At 38.2% G+C, this 19,340-nt stretch overlaps 1 protein-coding gene across 1 annotated transcript in view; it reads right to left on the bottom strand.

Moving 5' to 3' along the window:
- The window catches only part of LOC124787768 (dynein beta chain, ciliary-like), an 834,683-nt gene that overhangs the window by 61,211 nt on the left and 754,132 nt on the right, over positions 1–19,340 (bottom strand). The window contains exon 74 of the mRNA XM_047254657.1: positions 11,053–11,278. Coding sequence (XP_047110613.1) covers positions 11,053–11,278 — 226 coding nt within the window. The remainder of the gene's footprint in view (positions 1–11,052; positions 11,279–19,340) is intronic.

Here is a 19,340-nt window from a genome sequence, read left to right as displayed (position 1 = left end):
CATCCCAGTCAACCTCTAAAAGAAATATTACAAATGAATAAAACTGTGAGGAATGACTGTTGTCTGAGCAACTGGATGATCACCATATTTGTGTGTGTGTGTGTGTGTGTGTGTGTGTGTGTGTGTGTAGGATAAGCATTAAAGAGCATGGTCATCAGTGCAGATGATCTCCACTATGGAAAACATTAATAAAGTGGCAGTAACAAAAATTTTACATTATGAATTTAACATACAAAATTTTGTGCAAGAATGGTCCTGAAAAACCTTACTCGGGAACAAAAACACAATCAGGAGAACTAGACTTGCTCACATATGTCATAACAGGTATCAAACATGGATCTTCAAACAAGACTCAGGTGTCAATGTATTGGAAGATCCTCAGTTCACCAAGAAAGAAAAAACATGAATGTGCAAGACAAAACTGAAGGCAATGCGGATCTCTTTTTCCATTATCAAGAGTAATTGTTGTGGCTGGTTGGATGCCTAAAGATCAAATCAATGATCAGAAATACTATGGATTTGCAGCAGAACTACACTCCTGCTCACAGTACCCTATGTGTCAAGCAGTTTTTAGCAGACAAGCACATTTCTATGCTCCAGCATCCTCTGTATTTACTAGATCTTAGTCAGTGTCACTTCTGTTTTCAAAAGTGAAAACTGCATTGAAGGAACACAATCTTGGTCTGTGGAACAGGTAGATTCATCACAGGGGTTTGTACATAGTGACAACTGATGAGCTACAGTACTGATATGAACAACAGAAGACACATTTGCAACAGTGGATAGACAGAGTAGTAGAACATGTTGAAGGGAACACAATAAATCACATTTCTTACACAAGTTGTAAGTTTAGCCTATATGCGGCTACACTACAATGTGTGATCCTCACTTGAATAGCAATGACTCATCATTGACATTGTATCCCCCTTCCTACCTGTAGAACTCTGCAGTCTGAAAATTAGCGTACTTGGTTCATGGAATCTACTAGTTAGCAGCTCATGGTCTTGTGATTCACGTTGTTGGCCGTCACTCACAGGGCCTCAGGTTCAATTCCTGTCTGAGTCAGGGATTTTCTCTGCCCTGGATTGGGTGTGTGTGTTGCTTCATCATCATGCCATCATTAATGCTGCACAAGTCACTGATGTGATGTCAAATAAAAAGAATTTCACCAGGTGACCACAAAAACACATGCACATTTTATTTCTTCATGGGATCTACTTTACAAATAATTGCCCACAACCACACAGAACACAGCATGGCTAGCTTCACTAAATATGTTATGTATTCATTAACTGTATAGTTGCAAATAATGCTGGACAAATAAATGTTAGTAATTATACCCATTCGCTTTTCCTTGAAAAGTAGATTTATCAGATTATATCAAGTTCTCTTAATATAAACTGATTCTAAAATACCCAGCAAGCATAGGTTCTCCAACACAGTTTAAAGCTTCTGTTGTAGTCTAGAGGAAGAACTTAATGTATAATATCATACAAGTTCACCCACACTAGTGCTCATATAGTGCAGTGTCCTAACACCTATGAAAACTTGTTTTCATTGACCACAAAGTCATCCTGACTCGTGATGTTTAAGTATCGTAATACACTAAAATTCAGTTTTTCATCTCTGGCCATGAATGTCCAAATCATCTCTACAGAAAACAAAACCATTTACAATACTAGAGACTGTTGGCTATATAAAGTCCACAAAAATTTTGTAGTTGACAGCAATCTGCTCAAAGACTGGGTTCTTCTTCCTGTCTTAAACTGCAATCTAACCAAGTCCCAAAGCTGAACCTCTACTGCCACTGATGCAGCGTTTATTTTCCAAACATGAAGAGAGTTAGAGCATGAAGCATGGAACACATTAGCGAAAGTACCTTTTTCCATCCCCGTCACTGACCTGCTTCAACTGACCAGAGCAAAATTTAGTAAGAAGCCCACTATTTAAATTTAGACATTCACTACAATGAAGTCTACTACAATGGTTTTTCTCTTTTGTTTTTCCATGCCAAGTGAGAGATATTTATAACATGAAATATATGTACTTGTATTTGTGCAAAACAGCTGTCGCATAGCAAATTATACAAACATTGGTTCAACATTTAATAGATCTATTTATATGTTGCAACTTCACTGTCATGCTAGACCTGCACAGTATTACAGTCTGTAACAGGTCCACTGGGTCTCTTTTAACCACAATAATGGTAAATCTATCTGACAGAATTCCACGAAATAAAGATAAAATCTCCAAATGTTATTCTACTAATTAAGACAGTATGTCATTTTGAGTTGGATTTTTATACAGTTTTCTCTATTGCAATCAAACTTCGTATTATTACACACCACTTTTGAATTACAGGAAACTTTATTACTCACTCTTTCAATTATATGCTAATTTTACCATGAAATCATAATTATATCTATAAAATTTCTAGATAAAAAGATAGATAATATGTATGTTTACACTGTGGCTATAGTTACTTGTAAATTTAGAAGTTTGCTGATAACTGGGTCCACAGCCTATACAAAAATTTTTAAATGAAATTTTTGGGGTGTTAAAACATTATTTATTGTGATTGCAATTTTGACATGTTGTTATTTTCAAATATCCTGAAAACAGTAAGTTGTCAAATATAATACACGTAATTATGAAATTGACAAACAATGGTGGGTTTTAAACTACTTATGTGGAATGTTCTAACCCACTGAATAATAAAAAGCTGTGCTATGCTGTGTAAGAGCATTTGCACGAAATGTTATAAATTTATCAGCTGTTCTATATGCCATATACCAAGTGTACCGATATAAAATGAGCGTTAAGATACAAATGTGTCGATAAGGAACATTTGTTGTGAACGAGCCTTAATTTTTTTTTGTTTGGTTGGCATGACATCTGTCAAAGATATTTAGTATGCATCAAGTCAAGGAACAAACAACATCATATGTTTTCATCACGTTAACAATGTCAAATTTTGTACCAGAAAGTGATGCTTTGCGGGAAGCATTAATTTTTGTTTTCATCTGAAAAAAAGTGCTACAGAGTCACATCAAATGCTTGTCGAGGCATATGGTTATCATGCTCTATCAGAAGCAACATGCAAAAGATGGTTTCAACGGTTGAGAAATAATGACTTTGATGTAAGAAATGAAGAATGTGGAAGACCACTAAAAAATTTCGAAGACGCCGAATTGCAAACAATATTGGATGAAGATGATACTTTGAGTCAGAAGCAAATGGCAGCAATGCTAAATGTTGCACAACAAACAATTTCTGACCGTTTGAAAGCTATGGGAAAGATCCAAAAGTGTGGAAAATGGATGCCACATGAATTGAATGAAAGACAGATGGAAAACCGAAAAACCATTTGTTAAATTTTGCTTCAATGACATGAAAGAAAATTAATTTTGCATCGAACTGTTACTGGCGATGAAAAATGGATTTATTTTAAGAATCCTAAATGGGAAAAATCAGGGGTTAATCCAGGGCAACCATCAATATCGACTGCAAAACCAGATTGATTCGGCAAGAAGACAATGCTCTGTGTTTGGTGGGATAAGAAAGGTGTGGTGTATCATGAGCTTCTAAGACCCGGTGAAACTGTGAATACTAATCGCTACAGACAACAAATGATCAATCTGAAGTATGCATTGATTGATAAAAGACCAGAATGGGACAGAAGACATGGCAAAGTAATTTTTTTACACGACAATGCACCTGCACACGAAGCAAAACTGGTTCAGGATACAATCAAAACACTTGGCTGGGAGCTGCTACCCCACCCGCTGCCGTATTCACTAGACCTGGCCCCTTCTGACTACCATTTATTTTCACCAATGGGACATGCATTGGCTGAGGAACACTTTTACTCCTACGAAGAAGTCGAAAATTGGATCTCATTGGTTTGCTTCAAAAGACGAACATTTCTATTGGCGTGGTGTCCACAAATTGCCAGAAAGGTGGTCAAAATGTATAGAAAGCAATGGTCAGTACTTTGAATAAAATGCTTTTACTTTTCAATTCAAAATTAATGTTTCATTTAAAAAAAAAAAGCTCAGTTCATACCGGTATTAAATTTCATGTAGTAGGCATGGTAACTGGATCATGAACAATAGCATCGTTAAGAATATAATTGCCTAACACTAAAATTGCCTTAGATATGGCCCAGTTACCAGTTACTGTTCTTAGAATAGAATCACAGTTAAAGTCACAAAGATTATTACTGCTCAGATAAACCAAGACATAGAAAATAACAACCTTGCAAACAAGGAAAACCAGAACCAGAGAGTTTTTGAAATTAACAAGAAATTAATTGAGAACAATGCTATCACCCTCAAGGCATATAAAAGGAATAGTTTGGTAACTATAATTTGAGACAATTACACTCCTAAAATGCACAATTTCTTTTCTGCCAATGGTATTGTAAAGTTAAATTTAATGCCTTTCTTACAAAAGAAGTAAATAAGTGTGATTTTATTTTTTTATGAAAAAAAAAAAAAAAAAATGAATCTTGGTTATGAACCCGCACACCCCTACCTTACATGCTCAACCAAAGGTCCATAAAAGCGGTATCCGAATTTGCCAAGTTGTTAATTATGTAGACAACCCTGTCTATAAATTCAGCAAAAAATTAGATACTCTGTTTAAAGAATATTATGTTTTGGAAGAAAATTATACTGTTAAAAATTAAATGAACTAAGAGCCAAAATTAAATACATCTCCATTCCTGCTAATCATAAATTTGCTTCCTTGGACATAGCTATAATATTTAATAACATTCTGATTCAAGAGACTATTGAAATCATTGAACAGAATCTTCTCCAACACAAGAAAGTCAGTGTACAAAAAATTAATGAAATCATTACTTTAATACATCTAACACTCTCTTATAACTATTTCAAGTTCAATGATGAAATCTTTTTTATAACCTGAGGACATTTCCAAGATAATTGTATAGTCAATACACTTGCTGACATTTTTATTAACCATTTTGAAAGTCAGTTCTTTAAGAAATTCCTCACCACAGCTAATAAAATTGAATACTATAGAAGATGTGTGAATGACACGCCAGTGCTATTTAAAGGATCACTCAGTGACACTGACATCATTTTAGCACAATTCAATAGTATGCACACTAATACTTAATTCCACCACAGAATCAAAAAAACAACATGCTATTAACTTTTTGGATTTGACTCTAAAGAATGACAATGACACTCATAGATTTGGCATCTATCATAAGCCCGATTGCACTGACAATGTCATCCACAATAACTACTGCCATCCTGTTCCATTATGTGAGTCACAGACTAACAGTCTTCCACCAGAACAAAACAGAATTAACAAAGAACTAGCAATCCTTAGACATGTAACACTAAATTATGGCTTCCTTCCACAAATGATTGATAAAATATTTGCTGCAAAATTACTCAGTCACAATGCTAGTAATGAGATCACATTGCAGAAAGAGGAAGAAGCTAAAACTAAATATTTATCCCTTTCACATGGAGGATCTGTTTCTAAAAGAATAGGTAAATATTATATATAAAAACAAAGACGAGGTGACTTACCGAACGAAAGCGCTGGCAGGTCGATAGACACACAAGCAAACACAAACATACACACAAAATTCTAGCTTTCGCAACCAACGGTTGCCTCATCAGGAAAGAGGGAAGGAGAGGGAAAGATGAAAGGATGTGGGTTTTAAGGGAGAGGGTAAGGAGTCATTCCAATCCCGGGAGCGGAAAGACTTACCTTAGTGGGAAAAAAGGACAGGTATACACTCGCACACACACACATATCCATCCACACATACAGACACAAGCAGACCAGTGTTTGTCAATTTCATAATTACATTTATTATATTTGACAACTCATTGTTTTAAGAATACCTGTAAATGATAACATGTAAAAACTGCAATTGCAATAAATAGTGTCATCACAGCGAAAAGTGGAAACGATTTGATCTGAAAACCTGTACATTACTACAACTTTGCTGCCATGGTGCCCATCACACATTTTGAGTAGTGCACTGTTCGGCTTCTCCAGACCCCCACCAGAGGTTGCCAATCATCATCTGGCACCTCAGTCACCTACAGCCGATAGCCAGCAGCCCCTGGCATGCAAATGCTCTACATATTGTCATGCAGTGGCTCAGGCCAGCAGTCTGTACCTGTTACCAAACTACCTTGTATCTCTCACTCTACTGTGTTGTACTACTTGTGTTTACACAGTCACACTGTGAACTAATAAACTGTACATTTCTTATAAGTGTGTCTTTTATCACATTCAGACCCATAACACAAGTTGCGATGGTTAGAACTTTCGTGTGCTCAACTTCGGAACTTTTGTGTGCTCAGATTCAGCAACTGCTTCTACAGTGACAGCACCTTCTTCCAGCCATCTTGAACCACTGCAAGGCTACATCGACAGTACAGGCTCCACTGTTTCCACTGTACCGACCACTGCTTTCTGCTGACTGATGACTCTCCTGCACATTTGCAACCTTTTTGTCACATGGCTCCGCCACTGTTTTGTTGCATTTAGGGTAATGGATGTGGATACTCGTGACGTTTTCTTTTTGTCTTAGATTTCTCCTTGCATGTAACAGTTGTGTCTTTCAGGCCCCTTCCAGAGGCTGGCTTCACTTTCCTTTGATGTCAACATAGTTTTAATGTCACCATCACCTTCATCACATGCACACCCATGTTATTGGCACTCAGTGGAATTTTCCCAGTGCTGTTGCAGCCACATCAATATAAATGTCACTTTCTTCTGCACCCTCATTGACTCCTATGAAAACTCCATGGTCAAGGGTGCGATCCTTTCCCTAGCACCTGCTGAGGCAGTTTGTCACAGTGCCCTTTGGTGTGGATCCATCCTTGAATGCTGTTTTCTGTGCTGTGAGCACTCAAATTGAACTGGGGGAGGGGGAGTGACATCATCATCTTTGTTAGTGAACCACATCGATGCATAGCAACAAGCCCATTGGGCGAAAAGGAAGTCACTGCCATTTACACCAGGAAATGAAGCATTGTAATGGACAACCACATTGGCAACAATAACAAGGGCACTGTGTGGCACTTCAATCATGACCCTCATGCTTTGTGCAATTTGAGAGCTGCATGTGGACAGCTGAACTGCTGTTTCACTCCTCTAATTGCAAAAGTATTCATATCTGGGCTCCCCACCATTGGCTCCTGTCAGTCACTGCGTGCTAAGCTACTGCATACAAAATATTTCTGTTCTTGGTTGATTTACTGCTGCCACAACTTACAAATTTGTTGTCTATCCTACCACATATTTAGTTGTTCCCAGTCTTCATATTATAAATTTGTTTGGGTTACATGTTTTTGTTGCCTTTGGAATTTCTCTTATTGCAACATACTTCTGCCTGCCATACATCGAAGCATGCAAATGTGGACGCACTGTCTCAGCTGCCCATTGGGGCCTGATCCACTGTCTGATCACAACAAATCATTGTGTTTTCCGTTTTACATAGAAGTAAGACAACTATTGATGGTGTCACCATTACCAGTTCCAGGGATGCATCCACAGTTGCTCTGGACACAGTGCTTAAAAGAATCAATCATGAGGTGGAATGCTTGGCTGTGTCCTGCAACAAGTGTTCAAATCATTACGAAGCACTGCACAGTCTTTTCCTCTTGGCCCCTCTATCTTGGGGCAGAATCCATATCCACTTTGCTGGACAATTTTGACTCTTCTGGTTATTGGTTATAAGCACCTTTTCCATGTTCCCTTGTGTTGTTTGTTGTTTATCTACTGCAGCAGATTCAACTGTCACAGCACCATCAAACAATGTTTCTGTCAAAGGCCTATTTTGTACAGTGGTTTTAAAGGACAGGCTTCCATTTTTACGAATCTCCTTTTACAATTTTTTCTCCTGCAATGTTGCTTGTCTACTGCAGCAGATGCAACTGTCACACCACCATCAAACAAATTTTTGTCAAAGGCCTATTTTGTGCAGTGGTTTTGAATGACAGTCCTCCATTTTTACTCCTCTTTTTACAATTTTTCCTCCTGCAATGGCATCTATCGGTATCGCAGTTCAGTGCCGATAGCACACTGCCCAGGTAGTGCCCTCCTGCCTTTCTGCTGATGGATCGCCTCTACGCGGATGACACGGTATGGCCACTCAACCACTCAATACCCCTGCAGTGCCTTTCTCTCATGGCAGGAGCAAGCGGTGGGGTGGTGGTTGAGGGGGGGGGGGGGTTGTGGTGGGGGGTGAGAGTTGTGGGAGATGTCAGGCTTCCTCAGTGTGCCCATAGCTGTCTCCTGCTCCGATGTGGGTGCCTCCTCCAATAGCCCAGGTGCCTTCTCCACCAATGTGGGTACCTACTACCCAGGAAGCAGCCACTTCTTGCACCAACACAGGTGCCTCCAACACTGACACAGATCCCACCTAAAATGATGACAGCACCTGCTGCCTTCCTGCTGGTGCTGCCTATCTTCCCTCCACATACAGTGGCCCCTAAGCACACAGCACCTGGAAATGAGTCCAATGTTGAGCTACTCCTGTCTGTGGGGTGCCAAGGTCACCCACCTGCTCAACTGCAGGGGTAGGAAGGCATGGGTGCACACTCCCTCTATCTTGGCCCTATTCTTTGGTCTTTGTGGTCCTGGAACTGTTTTCAGGGCATACTGAAAACTATGGATGAAGGGCAACATGCATATTCCACATTTCTACATTTCTGGAAAGCACTTGACATGGTGCCCCATTGCAGGCTTTTAATGAAGGTATAAGCATATGGAATAACTTCACAGATATGTGAGTGGCTCAAAGATTTCTTAATTAATAGAGCAAAGTATGTTGTCCTTGACGATGAACGTTCATCAGAGACAAGGGTATTGTCAGAAGTGCCCCAAGGGAAGTGTGATAGGACTGATATTATTATCTATGTACATAAATAATTTGTCGGACAGGGTGGACAGCAATCTGCAGTTGTTTGCTGATGATGCTGTGGTGTGCGGCAAGGTGTCGAAGTTGAGTGACTGTAGGAAAATATGAGACAACTTAGACAAAATTTCTAGTTGCTGCCACGAATGGCTGCTAACTCTAAATGTCAGAAAATGCAAGTTAGTGTGGATGAGTAGGAAGATAAAACCTGTATGTTCAATTACAGTATTACTAGTGTCCTGCTTGACAGTCACATCATTTAAACATCTGGATGTAATGTTACAAAGCAATATGAAATGAAATGAGAATGTGAGAATTGCGGTAGAGAAGCCAAATGGTCAACTGTTGTTTATTGGGAGAATTTTAGGATAGAGTGGTTCACCTGTAAAGGAGGCTGCACATAGAATGGATGTGTAACCTATTCTTGAGTACTGCTTGAGTTTTTGGGATCTGTATCAGGTCGGATTGAAGGAAACCTTTGAAGCAATTCAGAGGAAGCCTGCTAGATTTGTTACTGGTACCTATGAACAACACGTAAGTGTTATGGAGATACTTTGGGAATCCTTAGCTGAAGGCACCATTCTTTTCAAGAAATACTATCGAGAAAATTTAGAGAACCAGCATTTAAAGCTGACTGCCAAATGATTGTACTGCCGTCAACATACATTGTGTATACTGACAACAAATATAAGATTTGGAAAATCAGGGCTCATATGAAGGCATGCAGACAGTCATTTTGCCTCATTCTATTTGCAAGTGGAACAGGAAAGGAATTGGCCACTAGTGGTACACAGTACCCTCTCCCACACACCATATGGTGACTTGTGGAACATTTATGTGGATGTAGATGTGTACTTGTGGGGCAACTGCTTCTGACACTATGAATGTGCCACCCATCAGCACATCACAGAGGAGACAGCAACTGGTCATTCTTTGCCCCCCCCCCCCCCCCCCCCCCAATGAAAGGAAGGACATTACTACACCTTTGCTGACACTGTCGCAGTGCACATCACACAATTTGAGTAGCACATGATTTGGCTGCTCCACGCTCCCACCAGAGGTCACCAATCATTATCCAGCACCTCACAGTTGCCTGCTGCCGGTGGGCAAATGTTGTATATAGTGTCATGCACTGGGTCCAGCCAGCAGCCTGTACCTGTCTCTAAACTATCTTATACTTGTCATTATGTTATATTGTACTACTTATGTTTACACTGTTGCACCGTGACGTAATAAACTGTGTAATTTTTATGACTGTGCCTTTTATTGTGTTCAGAATCAGAACAGTGGTGTTGTCTTATTACAAGTATATGTCTGAATTATGACATTCTGGCTGAATTTGTATATGACATTCTGGCTGAATTTGTACGCTGCTTACTTTTAATTTGTGTAATAGCATCTCAGATATTCTGATCAGATATGTCTGTTGACAGAAGGTATCTGTAGCTAGTGATCTAACAGCAGTTAAAGCTTGAGTGATTAGTATACTGATGTATTTACTTTATATGTCATAACTTTGGCAATCTTCATTTGTACAGATTGTTTGAAGTGTCAATGAGCATTTCTCACAGACTGAAAAAACCTGTGTGTTCAGATTTTTCATAGCATAAAAAGATGATAAATAACTTGATTGTCACTAGATGCAATGACATCCTTTTCAAAAGCTGCAGCCACCAACATGGAAGTTACTAAGCATTTTGTACATGTGCACAAAATGTCACCATCTCCTTCCAGAAAGCCTAGCCTGCCGCAAAAAAAATATTGATGTGCAGTACATTCATTACACTTCTCCTCCTGGCACCACATGGTTCTCAGCTGCTGTTATGAAAGCAACCTCAGGCTGATACTTTACCTGCCACCTCTGTCCATCATATCCCATAGTCTCGTTATTTAATTGCCATAACTCATATATAATATCACTTCACCTTCACATGATGGATGTATGTTTGCATTGTACATTCTGGCCATTGTACATTAATGCCACACATATTTCTTTAATATTATTGATGTTCATACTTTGTACTGTGTTACTGAAAATATGAGCAAGTTAGCGTTGGCAATAATTACCCAGTATGCAAAGTTTATATACAAAGATCAAATGAACATCTATTTCTTTTACCATTAATACGTACCAACATTGAAGGGATAAATTTTGTTCCAGCCTTGTGGCCCAAATTTCCGCCTCTCAGCAACAACAGCATGAAAATAGCACAATGAAAATAAAATTGCCTTGAATTCCGCTTCCTTGCTGCACATCTCAAGAGTGTCTTGATTGAAATTGTCTAAGGCTTTGTGCACATTTGCATTCATCCCTGTTGGAGGCTCATTTGTAATTTTAATGGAGGATTCTAGGATTCCCTAAAAATATTTACATCTCTGTCAATATTCAGCAACAAGCATTGTATTAAAAATAAAGATGAAGGATTGTTACAAGATTAATTCAATACAAAAAAGTGAATACATATGTAATTTAGTTAATCATCCAAGCATGAAGCTAAATTCAATAATAAAAAATCATAAAAATTTATGAGGGAGTGACACTAATTTGAAACCATTACAGCAGCAGATGTATTAAACAGATAGAGATAGTTTTAATAATTTGCAAAGACTACCCAGATTCATATTCATTCTATGTATGCTCATGAAAACAGTTTAAATATGTACCCATATATAGCACAGTTGGAAATGGAATGCTAACATCAAAATGTAGTAAGTGTCCTCGCCATTTCATCAATCCAAAGGTAGGTTTGAACACCTGAGTACTCTACTAGGCATTGTCCTGTTAGGGGTATTATGCTATTGCCTTCCTCTGACTTTGAATTGACTTATTTGGGGGACTACAATTGATATTGAACCACAGTTCAGCTCAGCATTTTTCACATTAACAAACATTACCAGATGTAAAAGAAGTGAAAAGCGATAAAAAATTTGTAAGATTGAACCCAAGATCTTTTGATCTGTAATCTGTCATTTTGAATCTGTAATCTGTCATTTTACCACTAAGCCACACTTCTGAACCATAAATACTGCACAAGCTACAAACATAGGGACAATAGCAGGACAATGGGCCAAGAGAATTTCTGCAGGATTTTCATCCATGCACCCATTGTGTTCTGTTGATCCAGTAATGAGAGGGAACTCCTTGGAATGTGGAATGATTCAGGATATAAACCACTACAGATACACAACTCAGACTTGTAAGCTGACTCTTCACTTCACATCAGTAACTGATTCTGATTAAGTTTAAATGGCATATGTATGAAGGGCTCAAGCTAAATTCTATTTACACTTAAAAAGGCTTATCATCTTACACTTGGGTCACCACTTAAAACTAAATTTCCATACATATTATACTATTTAGCCCAAGAATTTACATGTTTTATATAGGTATTGGCTAATAAAATAAAAATGAATGGAAGGGTTTAATGCAAGTTACATAGATAAATGTATGATTTATTTTTAAATCCATGGAGATTCTCAATTTCTTGTGATGTACATGTGAGAAACTAGTTAAAAATTTTGTACAAAAATTAAAAACAAAATCACAATTTTTTATCTCCTAGCCAGAAATGATATCTATTTAGGATTTCAATACACATTATTCCCCACTTCCTTGGCAACAAGACTCTATTCTTCAACATAATCTCCATTCAATGTGATGGCTTTATGCCCCTTACTGAGAGTGCCTGTATGTTCGCATGGTACTACTCTACTGGTCGATGTCAGAGTCAATGTCTTGGCGCACAAATAACCTCCTCATCATCCACCTTCTGCTTCCCACAGAGAGCATCCTTCATTGAGCAAAACAGACAAGTTGGAAGGTGTGAGATCCAGGCTGTAAAGTGGATGAGGAAGAACAGTCCAATCAAGTTTTGTGAGCTCATCTCAGGTGCGCAGACTTGCATGAGGCCTTGCATTGCCGTGGGGAAAGAGAGGTTTGTTTGCATTTTTGTGGCAATGAACACACTGAAGCCGTTTCTTCAATTTCCTGCCGGTAGTACAATACACTACAGAGTTGATCGTTACACCATGAGGGAGGGCATCAAACAGAATAACCCCTTCAGATTCTCAGAAGACTGTTGTCATGACTTTACCAGCTGAGTGTGCAGCTTTGAACATTTTCTTTAGAGGACACGTGCTGTGGCACTACACAATGGATTGCCATCTTCTTTCTGGATAAAAGTGTTGTGCCCACATTTCATCACTTGTGATGACAAAAAATTGTTGTGATTAGCATTGTAAGGTGCAAGCAATTTTGGACAGATGGTCCTTCATTGCTCTTTTTTGTCTTCTGTTTGGTGGTGGGAAACACAGCAGACACACACATTTGAGTATCCCAACTGGTGGATGAGTGTGTCATCACTACCAACAGAGAGGTCCCTTTGAGTAGTGAGTGGTCTTACTGTGACTCATCAATTACCTCGAATGAGAGTGTGCACACACTCCAACATTGCAGGAGTCTCAGTCATGCGTGGCTGGCCAGCAGAGGTTTGTGCAACCTTTTTGCAATGATGGCGCCTCACCCAATAACTCACCATGCTTTTGTTCACTGCCAGGTCTTCTTAGACATTCTACAAATGCCCATGAATATCTGTATTTCTGCCAAATGAAACTCAGTGACAGCTCTCTGCTTGGAATGCACCTCCAATACAGACACCATTTTGAAGGATACATATAGTGCCACCACTTATTGGAACTTCATGAAACTTTAGGGGCTGAAGCAGGAATATTCCACAAAGTACCACAACAAATTCTCCATTTTTTCAACTGAAACTGGCCAAGAAAAAACTGTGTTGCATAACTTATTGAATGCCCCTCATATATTGTTCTTGGAGCAAGCATGCATTTATCCCTCGTTTTCACTGAAAGAGACTATTCCTTCAGGTCTACAGAAGGAGTCAAGTTACACATTAACAAAAAGAAGCAGGAATCTACATCAATGATTACTAATCCTGTATTGAATCTCATTCAGAGTTAAATGATTTTTCCATTATCCAATGATAGACAACATCTAGTATACACTTTTTTGTTACTATTTATGATCTGCTGTGCTGTCATAAGCAGCCTGACATGTTTTCACATGTATTACCAATAGATAATATAAGTTCACTGCCCTGTTGCACAGTAGACCAAATGCATTTTCTCACCCAACATAAATAAGTCTGAAGAATATGCAAAGGGCTGAAAGAAAAAAAAGAGGTTCAAAAGGGTTAATAATTAACTGTTACACTTTTATAAAGTAAATGAGTTTACCTGTACTCAGATTAAATTTAACACAGTAATATTAGCAGGGTAAACTACTGTGCATAGTACATGTTTATTAATAGCTGTGAATAAATGGAAGGTAAATGTACTAACATGTAAGTGTACAAATTTAGCTCTCCTAAAAGAAGCATTTACAGACTGCTACATTACAATTAATTCTCCATGATATTCTTATTACTTGTTCTGCACAATAAATACTTAACTGCACAAATGATCATTTTGCAGTAACTTAAGTAAGTACTTGATTCATGTGTCACTTTACTGTTTTGAGGATTTATTTACTTTTTAGTTGACATCTGGGAAGGTCTCTTACAGTCAGCACTATTGGACTGATAATAAGTACAATGCACTGTAAAAAACAGTTTACCATTTTAATCAGTTTCACACAGTGCATTACATGCTATACTACTAAAGGCAGGTTTCCTAGTGCACTAAAATGTATAATAAACAGCAGCTATACAGTAAAACTGAGGAGCCCACAACTTTCTTCAAAGTAGCAGCTTTCTTATTGATTTACTCAATCCAAAGCTGATGGTGTAAGTGTGAAGGGCATTTAGCTGTATACTGTTAGTTTATTGTTAATAAAATATACAGGTTGCAGCTGTCTTTGTCTTTTGTTAATGTAGACCTTGACTCGTTCCACATTGCTGAAGGGTCTCCTTCTTTATGGGATCAACAGAACATGAATAAATGAATGAATGCCTGTATACATACAGCTCTTCTATGGTAAAAACAACCTTATTGGCATCAGCAGAGATAATTAAGTTTTAGCTTGTCTCACAATAAAGGAATTGTGGCTCTGTGCCAATTCATGCAAATGAAAAAGATATGGTTGCTGTCTTCCTCTTCAGCACATGAACATACTAAGGACAATGTAAACCTAATGCAGCATAAATGTTTCTTGAAGTAGCCTGTTTGAAGCTCAGGCATGAAATGGTAGTTCTGAAGCTCCTTGAATATCAGCAATTGTCATATCAGTGATATAATGGTAACAAGGGGTATATTTGTGTGTAATCTCTTTCCCTAGTTTTGGTTTCCAGCTATTCTTTGTTCTACACTTCCCTGGCTGAAGCTTGTTTTAGAAAGAATTTTACACTGATATACCATAAACAAAGTAAGTGGCCATTCCTCTCCATTAATAGGAGATTCACTGGTGTGGATGCCAACGTGCCATAAAGCTAAAACACTAGCGAAACCAAAGTGCAGGCAGTCATAATCAAAATGGATCTATTCTAATGCACAGTATTACATTAGTCTGACTATTTTGCCAGCTTTCCAGATTCCCAGAAGTGAATATAGCATACAAATATGTATTGAATTTTCATATTTTTCAGTAGCATGTTTATTGTACAAATTCCACTGTAGTGTGTTCTCAATGAACACACAGAAATATTTTACTGCTGCCTGTCTGGTAGCCAGTGCCTGGTGAATATGACTGCTAATCTGAAATGTTTGGTCAATTTATCCCTATATATGTAATTTAGTCACAGATTGGCTGATTTTATTCAAGTGCTTGCTAGTTATTTCACACTTTGTGTAAGTTCATTAATCACTTTAGAATATGTAGGTACAGGTTTATGGTGTCATGTAAGCCCATGATGAAGTTTAAGAGGAATTGGAAAAAATGGGGATTCACAAAACAGAGCCCTACAGAAAACCTCTGCACTTTCTCTTAGGGGGTATCTGATAACTGTAAGTTTTTGTAACATTACTTAGAGAGTACTTGTAGTATATGACTCACAAAGCTGGCTGGAGTTTGGTATGATTTCAGTTTCTTGACTAAGAGAGGTATTATAGTTGGTGAAAACTGCTATAAAATATATATACTGACTCAAAGTTCAATATCAGTCATCAGTTATACAACAATATTATTTGTACTCAAGAATTTGAATGGTCTTGGTTGTTGATATATAAAACACACACACACACATGCACACACACTGCAAACACAACAGCAGAAGCAAACAACACTATAACAACATCAAGACTGGTCACCACTGTGCCACCCATCAACTCTTACACAACAATCAAAAATAAGTGCCACTGTAGGTGTACCCTGTGGGGAATGGGAGAATGAAAGAGGCGAGAAGCAGCTGCCCCCCCTCTTCCCTATAGAAAAAATAATCACAAAGTGAACTCACATCGCGCTCTGTCATACTGATAGACATATCAATTCGGCATCAATCTGAGTTACAGTGAAATATGTAATGGATACTGCCTTGCACTAGGCAAAATATGAAATGGATACTGCATTGTAGTAAATGTGCCCATAACCATTTCTTGTGAAAGCGAAGCAAAAAGTTAGAAAAGTAACTCTGCTCAAAGATGTTTCAGTCACTCTTTACAGTAGTCTCATTTGTACATTTCTGTAGCATTCTTAATGCATAGCATGTTTTACTAAATTATGAGTTCATGGATTAAGTATGTTTATTCCATTTGATGTTATTTTGGAACCACATACTGGAGAATTCAAGTCTCTTTGCTGAATGGGAAAATCTTACAGAAAAAGTTTTCTTACTGCTGATTATTAGTTTGTTCTTACAGGGTGGGCAACTATGTTGATTTGTAGCAGTATTTATTGAATACTGTACTTCATCCCGGCTTTTATTCTTGTTTATTACTGGTATGCCTTCTGCAAACAGTATTATTTTATGTGCCTCTACATTCAGATTCAGATCATTTTATGTTTATAAGAAGATCAGATGTCCCAATACAGAAACCTAGTGGACGCTCTAGGTGACTGAACCTTCTTCAGACAGATGTTCCATCATTAGTTTAGATTCCTTATGTGTGAATCTCATACAATGCTGTCTGTCATTTCTCAGTAAATAAGTGAATCACACCTTAGTGATTCCTCTTATACCATAATTTTCTCATCCGTTACTTTTAAGAGATAATTTAAACATCTAAGCAGTATGGTCAATTTTTGGCTTCTAAATTCATGATTTGTTTAATGAAATATTCTTACCTAAAACAAAATTTAATCTGTTATACATAATTTTTTCAATTATTTTGGATAGGCTGGCTATTACTGAAAGGGTACAGTAATCATTAATTTCACTCCTATCATTTGTTATGACTTAACAGTTTTTAGTATGTGTGGAGCAGTTCCAGACTGAAGACTGCAGTCACAGGGGTGAATCTGTGGTTGAACAATGTTTAAGCAACATTTTTTTTTTTATCAACATGCAAGGTATTACATCTATCACGGTTGAGTATTTCTCAATTCGTTTATAGCTACTGTAACTTCATCAGTTGTCACACTTCTAACTTAAAATGGAGTTGTCACAGAGTCTCAAATTGTCTTTTACAAGCTGAGCATTTGCAATATTCATTGTGTGAGATTATTGGCCAAAATCTTCTGAATGAGGGCTACTCAACAGATCCTGCTAACTAGCCAGTAAGTTAGAGTTTCCAACTAGTGCACTCTGTACGGCTATATTCTGTACTGATGTAGGCTATGACAAGAAAATCAGATGCCAGCCAGAAGAAACAGACAGGCAGTCATCTGATCACAGTATGGCTTGTCAGTAGATGTAGTTACTTACCAAGTAAAGCAGAGTTTCTGATTGCTCCCTCCAGTTATCTTCAGTACTTATCATAGGAAGCAATGAGGATACATTGACATTCAGCTGATGAAAGACAATGGATGGTTAAAAAAATAAATGTTCTTTGTGCTTTTAAATGCGTTTAACAGCAGTATTGGAATTGCGTCTCATGAAGATAATTACTAATCAGAAGATCTGATATAACTGTTCAAGAGACTACCCAAGCTTTTCCAATTATTATTTCCTTCCTTACGGAAGGATGCACTGCGGAAGGTTAGGAAGGAACTGCAGACCACTCAAGGCTATGATGACACAGACCTATCTGTTTCGAGGACAAGGGGAGACGAAGATGAATGTGTAGGCATTAGAGAGAGGCATAGGAGGGCAAAGATAGTATGTTTGAAAGCCAAGTGTCAGCCTAAGTTTGGAGATGAAAGAAGATTAAGCTCAGATTTAAAGATGGATTAAGAGAAAAAAAATGAATAGTGCAGTTAAGAATTACAAGGAAAAGAATATGTGAAAAAGTAAAGAGACAGAAACTGGAAGAAAGAACATGAAAAAGTAAATTCAATTTAATCATGAAAATAATTGAGTAAATGTATATATGAAAAATAATGAAAAAAGGTAGGGAGAATCAGTGGAATATACGTTAATGGAGCTTATGTCCAGAATGGTGTCAGGATGTGAGGATATGTCAGAGAGCAGGTTCCAATGTCCAGAGTTCAAAGTAAGTAGTATCCAGAGTTCAGAGAAACTAGTTTCATGTAGAAGGATCCAAATATCCTGAGTGGCATAACAGTCGATCAGGTCCCTTGAATTATGCTATCAAGCATGTTCAGCCATTGGATACTGAGTGTCTCCAAGACAGACAGTTCAACGCCCATTTATCCACTCAGCCAATTTAGCAGTTGCCATTCTTATATAATTATATGAAAGCATGGTTTCTGCTCTCTCGGACATGTCAAAAAGAACAGACATCATACAGAATCTGCAGCTATGATACATTATATGTATATTGAAGATGTAGAGGGGAAGAAAGGAAAGTAAAGGGGGGGGGTCACTGCTGTCAGCTGAATTGTGCCATTATGCAGAGTCAGTGACGCCGAGAGAAAATGTGTACCAGACTGGGATTTCAACCTGGGTTTCCTGCTTACTAGTAAGTGCATTAACCACTGCACCATCTGGGACACAGTGGGAACACCTCATGGCTGATTCACACTCCCATTGAGCACCACCTATCCGCAGTCACCTGATTCTGCGTGGTGTCTGTTATTTTGTTGGACACGTCTGAAAGAAAACATCATGCATTCATATAATTGATTGATACACTTAGCTGGGCAATAGATCCATCTTCTTCAATGTGGATGCAAAAATACATCTGACCTCCTGTGGGAACCTCAGAGTAGCGAATATGAAGGAAATGGACAACAACTGCGGACAGGTGGCACTCAATGGGATTGTGAATTGGCTATGGGTGTGCCAAGGTTATCTGAGCAGTTGTGATAATGCTGTGTCCCAGATGGTGCAATGGTCAATGCAGCTGCCTAGTAAGCAGAAGATCTTGGGCTCGAATCATGGTCCCGCACACAATTTCCCTCATTGCTGGT

Source organism: Schistocerca piceifrons, chromosome 3 (assembly GCF_021461385.2).
Source record: "Schistocerca piceifrons isolate TAMUIC-IGC-003096 chromosome 3, iqSchPice1.1, whole genome shotgun sequence".
Taxonomy (NCBI): Eukaryota; Metazoa; Arthropoda; class Insecta; order Orthoptera; family Acrididae; genus Schistocerca; species Schistocerca piceifrons.
The sequence above is the reverse complement of the archived record's forward strand: the minus strand, read 5'-3'. Positions and strand labels throughout refer to the sequence as shown.